The following is a 5,782-nucleotide window of genomic DNA, read 5'->3' as shown; positions in this document are numbered from 1 at the left end:
GTGGGAATGTGTGTGATACTGACAGTGCTGAATTGCTCGGCATTTGGTTTAGCAAATACTTACAAATTTTGCCCAGTTCCCAGTGAGACCATGGCACATATTTTGCACCCTTTAGTATACAGGTAAATCTTATACATTCTCTGTGGACAAGTTCATACACCTTTGAGCTTCTCCAGTTTGCCCTCCTTTGAAAACCCCAAAGCACCCAGCAGTTTCTGGAAACCCCTTATAACCAGTTATAACTGCAGCTCCAGAACCTTGCCTATCAGCCACTTCACCTTCCAGCTGCTGTTTCACACAGAGCTAAGCTCAGGAAAATCTTCTGGAGTTGAGTCCTAAATAGCATGTGAAACTAACGGCCTGAGCTGATTTCTTTTAAATTAATAAATCCATTTATTTTTTTTAAAAAAAACATATTCTTTAAATTAGTATTTGTTGGTTTTTGTTTTTCCTATTGGTTTGTGGAAAGGATTGTTTGTACAGCTAACTGCCAGAAGTGCCCAGGGAGAGAGAGAAACACTCCCTTTTCAGGAAAACATAGACAGCCCTGAGAAGTCATAGCAGAGCCAGGCTGGTGACTTTCTCACAGGTCACATCCATCCACCCACTCAGACAGGTCTCGCCCTTTGCAGTGCATTGTCCAGTCCTCCCTGAGGAAGGAAAAGGCAAAGAGTGAATATTAGGTTTTATTATTCTTAATAATAATACATTATGTTTCTCTAATGTCCCTCGCAATAGAGAAGAGACGGGAATCTGTTGTAGTAAACCCTGCAAGAGGATTCTTCTTTCAGGATGTTGGACACACAGAGACCCTGAAGCTCCCTGGCTTTTTTATCTCACAGACTGAGGAACACAGCCTGTGCTGTGCAGTGTGTTGCCACACTAAGTCTATCTAAACCTGGCCTGGATTAAGCAATCATAAGCAGGGCCGGCTCCAGGCACCAGCTGAGCAAGCTGGTGCTTGGGGCGGCAGATTGAACGAGGCGGCATTCCGCCCAATCCTAGGGCGGCACGGCCGCTTTTTTTTTTTTTTTTTTGTTCCACTCCGGCTGCCCTGTAGGGGGCGGTGGCGGGGAGGACGGGAGCGCCCTGCAGCGCCCCGCTGTAGCCCTGGCCGCCCCCCTTCTCTCTCTCTCCCGCCCGCTCCCTCCCCCTCCCCCCCACTAGCTGGTTCCCCTGCACCCGCGCTCCGGCGCAGCACAGATCACTGGTTGTTTTGTTTTTTTTTGCTTTGCCGTTCTGGCCACCCCATTTTTTTTTTTTTGTTTGGGGCGGGCAAAAAGCCAGAGCCGGCCCTGATCATAAGGCTAGACTCCGTCACCCTTACTCACATCGAATAGTACCTCTCTGATGGAACAGTCCCACTGAAATGAAACCCAAGGAGTAAGGTACTCCTCAGTGTCAGGGCAGCAGAATTGAGCTCATTGAATGGCTAGTCGACCATGCTGCAGTAATTTCCATGCCAAAGGATCCCTAAGTAATTTACTGTCTACGTAGCATACAGAAATTACCTCACCCACTCTTACATACTGCTGCCTCTGTGGTGAAATATGCACAGCAACACCCTACTGCAGGAAGAGCAGAGGGATAATGTAGCCAACTGAAACTACAGGGGGGGAAACCTGAAAACAGAATGGGTGGCTCCCCAAATTGGAACTTAGTCAGGAACTTAGTTCACATGTCTATTTTTTGTACAAAGTGCTATGGGTCTTGTGATAACTCCATATTTATATGTGCTTTGGAATTTTTCTCTGCCCTTCTTTCTTGGTCTCTATTTGTTTATTACTCTGTCTTTCTCATGATTTATACTCCTTAATCGGGGCTTGGGGCTCCACTATGCTAAGCACTGTACATCCTAAAAGGACTCCCCCTTGCCAAGGAAATTCCAATCTTAGCATAGGACAAGAGACAACAGGTGGAGGAAAAACCAAGTCAGGGCAGACAAGGGAACATGAAATCACTGTGGCTGGTATAATGAGTAGCAGTCTCAGCCTGCCAACTCCATAGCTATTGTGTAGCTATCATGGCAAAGGTGAGCCTTAAAGAGGCCAGTGTAGTGGCTATGTGAATATTTACTGTCCCTTTATGCCTCATTTTTGCCTTGTTTGGTTCAACATTTTTTCCCCTCTGTTCCTTTCTCTGTAGTCTCTCCTAAATGGTTTCTCTTAATTGAAATTAGGCAATATGAGTTTGCTTATCAGTCACTGTCCAGTCACCAAGTTCTAAGGCTGTATTGTGATTACTTGTATTGCTTCAGCATTAGACTTAAGCGAAGGGCAAACATTTACAATCACAAATGCATATCTGTATTTCCAAAGAGAATCTCCGAGGGCGCCCCTTACCAGGCATCCATTCCTTGTGGGTCTCGCACAATTCTTTTGGCACAGACGATGTCATCCGTTATGTCATTTGACAGCAAGTCTGCAAGGAAAAGAGGGGAGCATGAATGGGGGTTTACCATGTGAGACCCAAGTATAAGGGGCATGGCTGTTCAGCTGCGCACCCTGCTGGCCAGCCCTAGGTAGCGCTCCCCCAGTGGCATTCAAAAGGGGCTGCTTGCTTGTGCAGCTGCGGAGCTGCAGTGTTGAATTGGGCTCCCCTTTTCCTCCTCGCCGCACTCTCAGAGCAGGGAGAGTGAGGGGAACCTAGAGCAGAGTAACAGCTCCCGGCTGGGCCTGAACATTGGCAGGCAGAGTCCTCGACCTAAGTGGTGACAATCCCAATATAGCTGCCCCCCTTCCCCACACACACACTCTCAGAACCGGGTAGGGAGAGATCTGCCTAGACCTCCCCTGCCCTCACATGTGGACAGAGAGAGATGGCCTAAGAGAGAAGGGAGAGCCGACGGGAGGGGAAGGTAAGGTAGGGAAACAGCGATGGGAGGGGATGGGGGAATAGGCTGATGAGAACGTGGTGGTGGGCAGAAGGAATTGGAGTGGGAGGAAGACATGAGGCCAGGCCGAGGGAATGAGTGAGAGGCAATGAGAGTGAGGGGGCAGAGGTTGCTAGAGGAGAGAACCTGTGAGGACAGTTAGATTTAATGTAGGAAAGAGTGAGTGAGGTGCATGGGAGAGTGAATACATGAGCGATAATGTGAACATGGGGCTGGAGGGGCTGAGCTCATAGGAATTAAACTGGCGCTCACTCAGCCTATCAAGCCACACACAGAGAAAAGAATCAGAGGGACCATTGTTGGGTAGCTGAGAGATCCAAGGGCCCTGCCCTACCCAGAAAGGTCAAGAGGAGAATCCCCTCAGCATACATGGTAAATAGCAGGTACCTCCCACCGCAGCTTGCCAGAGGCTGCACTGCACCCTCTGCTATTTCCATTGAAGAGAGCATCTGGTGTGTTGGTTGGAACAGGAGAGTGGGAGTCCGGACTCCTGGGTTCTGTTCACAGCTCCACCATGCTGCATCGTCTTGGTCATGTCAGTTAACCCTTCAGTGTAATCAATGTAATAACACTGTTCCCACAGGTGAGCCGGGGGGTTGAATTAATTCAAGTGTCCGACATACTTTGATACCCTCAGGTGAAAGGCAGAGTTTTATTATCCCAGGATATGTCTTGTGTGTATCCCTGCCAAAGGGGACAGTACCTCATTCTGCCCATCCCCTCTGGGACGGCTCTGAACCTGCCTTCCCACCCCAGCCCAGGCAGTGTGGCTCCCAGGGAAAACACATTACTATGGCTATGCCAGGGTGTCCGCCTTAAAAGTGGGGAGTTCCCATGATGGAAGTGGTTCCACATGACAGGTAATACGGCCCCAGGCTTTTATCTTTCCCAGGTAACCACCACATGGCTAGTGGTGAGAAAATGTGTTTTCTCCACCTCAGCCCCACCCAATTCAGGGCTACCTACTCTCCACCCAGATCCCAGCCCTGCAGGGAGCCCTCCACAGGGTCCTAGAAACGGGGGCTGGTACCATGGAGGTGGCTGACCCCCTCATCCATGCAGGGGGGAATGATAGCTGTGTGTTAATTTTTAACTGAGGAATGAAGAGCAGCCTATGACATGGGCAGGAATCCTGCAGCTGCTCTCTCCACTCTTGGGGGTGGGGTTAGGGACAGTACCAGTGCAGGGTATGTGGCAGAGGTTCTCAGTGGGGCTCCGGTAGTTGTTGCACCAGACACGGCTGTTGATCTGGAAGATGCCATAGTCCGTGCTGCCATCTGCATTGTCGTCCTCTGCTGCCGAATTGAAGCCGCTCTCAAAGAATGCCATGCAGATCCCTAATGCGGGAAGAGAACATGCTCAGTGTCCACAGCAGAGGCTGTCCACAGAAACAGGGGCAACTCGGGAGAGTACAGGAAGGCAGAGCCCTGGAGAGGAGGGAAACAGCATGCAGAGACAGACAGATAGGGGGAGTGGGGAAAAGGCAGCGGGAACAATGGAGTGGCAGAGAGGGTGAAAGAGTGAAGGGAGTTTGGCGTGAGGGGAAATTGGGGAGAAGTGTGTGTGTGAGAAGGAGGGAGCACTAAAACTCACAGTTGGCGAGGCTGTAACCCTCGTACCCATCCAGCCCTTCTTCATGAAGCATATAGGCTAGTTCACATCGGCTAAAGATTTTTGCTTCGTTTGCCGTGATCAGGCAGCCGAGCAGGGAGAGAAGTGTGAGCGCCTTCATTTTTGCCAGAGAATGGGGAACCTCGTTCCACCTGTGAGGAAAAAATACAAGAACTAAATATCAGAGGGGGATTCTATGACCAAAGGTCTAACTCCCTGTTCCCATAACAAGTACTGTCAGGACTGTCCCTGGGGTAACCCAGGATTGAACCTTTTCACCCCAGCTGTGGTACCTTCTCTTTCTCCCACGGCTATAATCTTGCCCTCAGAGGGGTATTTGTTTTGCACAGAGGAACTACAGAGTGTGCATGCGTGCACAAACACACACTGTAAACTGGCCAATCTAAAAGACTAACAAGTCTTATTAATGCAGAAGCTGAAAGCACTGAGGCTAAAGGCATCAGAACTCCACAGCTGACTTTCTCATAATTATATACATGGTGAAGAGTCAGATGTCCACTGGGAACTGGAAGGCTGACAAGTGCGATCCACCTGGCAAAGGGTTACACATATTAAAGTCTAAGTCATTTGGGCCAATGGCCACTTCTTACTCTGGAAGCATGTCCACACTGATAGCAGTAACTTTGTTCTCTCAGGGGCCCTTCTCTTCCCTCTCTCCCCCCATTTTCCCTGGGACCCTTATAAGAATAGTTTGTGGCACTGAAGGCCCAGACCGGCCAAGTCTACTGTTTCTCCCTGTATGCTACATTTTTTGTCTTTTCTACAGGTCTTCAAGTAAACTTGTTTTTTTCTGATGCTCGGCTCAGAGTGTGTGTGGATAGAGGGAGGCAGGAGGGGAGAAATCTTATGAAATTGGAGAGTTGTTTGTACATATTAAGAAAAGCCTTGGCACTAAAATGTTTCAGAGTCATCTAGTGTTTCTCTGGCATCCCTCCTTTAGATTCTCCAACCCCAGATTCCCCAGCCTCACAAGACAGCAAATACTTTCTGTTTTGGTTTTTTGGACCACATTTCTCAGATTTTTCCTTTCATCCTGTTCCACCTTGAAATCTACTTGAAATTTATCAGCTTGTTCCTGAGGTCACAAAGCAAAGACAGAAAAAAAAAGGGGGGGGGGGAGGAATGTGGCTTTTTTAATCCCTGTATTTCCAGACTGAATATTTAATATGTCATTATTGGATCTTTTAAACCCACCATTAGAAACTTGTTGAAAATGACCTGGCTTACTTCATTTCATTATGGCATTTTTGGGGTTAA

General features: G+C 48.6%; 1 protein-coding gene across 1 annotated transcript; it reads right to left on the bottom strand.

The window, feature by feature from the left end:
- Positions 1 to 583: 583 nt before the first annotated feature.
- LOC135874462 (sperm acrosome membrane-associated protein 3-like) lies at positions 584 to 4,628 on the bottom strand. The gene is made up of 4 exons (XM_065399288.1): positions 4,487 to 4,628; positions 4,072 to 4,230; positions 2,343 to 2,421; positions 584 to 650 (listed from the first exon to the last, which is right to left on the bottom strand). The coding sequence occupies exons 1-4, from the start codon at positions 4,623 to 4,625 to the stop codon at positions 584 to 586; spliced, it is 444 nt and encodes a 147-aa protein (XP_065255360.1). The 5' UTR covers positions 4,626 to 4,628.
- Positions 4,629 to 5,782: the final 1,154 nt, after the last annotated feature.

This window comes from Emys orbicularis, chromosome 2 (assembly GCF_028017835.1).
Source record: "Emys orbicularis isolate rEmyOrb1 chromosome 2, rEmyOrb1.hap1, whole genome shotgun sequence".
Taxonomy (NCBI): Eukaryota; Metazoa; Chordata; order Testudines; family Emydidae; genus Emys; species Emys orbicularis.
This window is presented reverse-complemented; position numbering and strand designations above follow the sequence as displayed.

Bases quoted from the DNA above. Each gene is read 5' to 3' on its own strand.
- LOC135874462 (XM_065399288.1), bottom strand. From the start codon at position 4,625: ATGAAGGCGCTCACACTTCTCTCCCTGCTCGGCTGCCTGATCACGGCA. The intron at 4,231-4,486 runs GTGAGTTTTAGT...TTCCCGCATTAG, and splicing joins GGGTTACAGCCTCGCCAACT to GGATCTGCATGGCATTCTTT. The intron at 651-2,342 runs GTAAGGGGCGCC...TTCCTTCCTCAG, and splicing joins CCACAAGGAATGGATGCCTG to GGAGGACTGGACAATGCACT.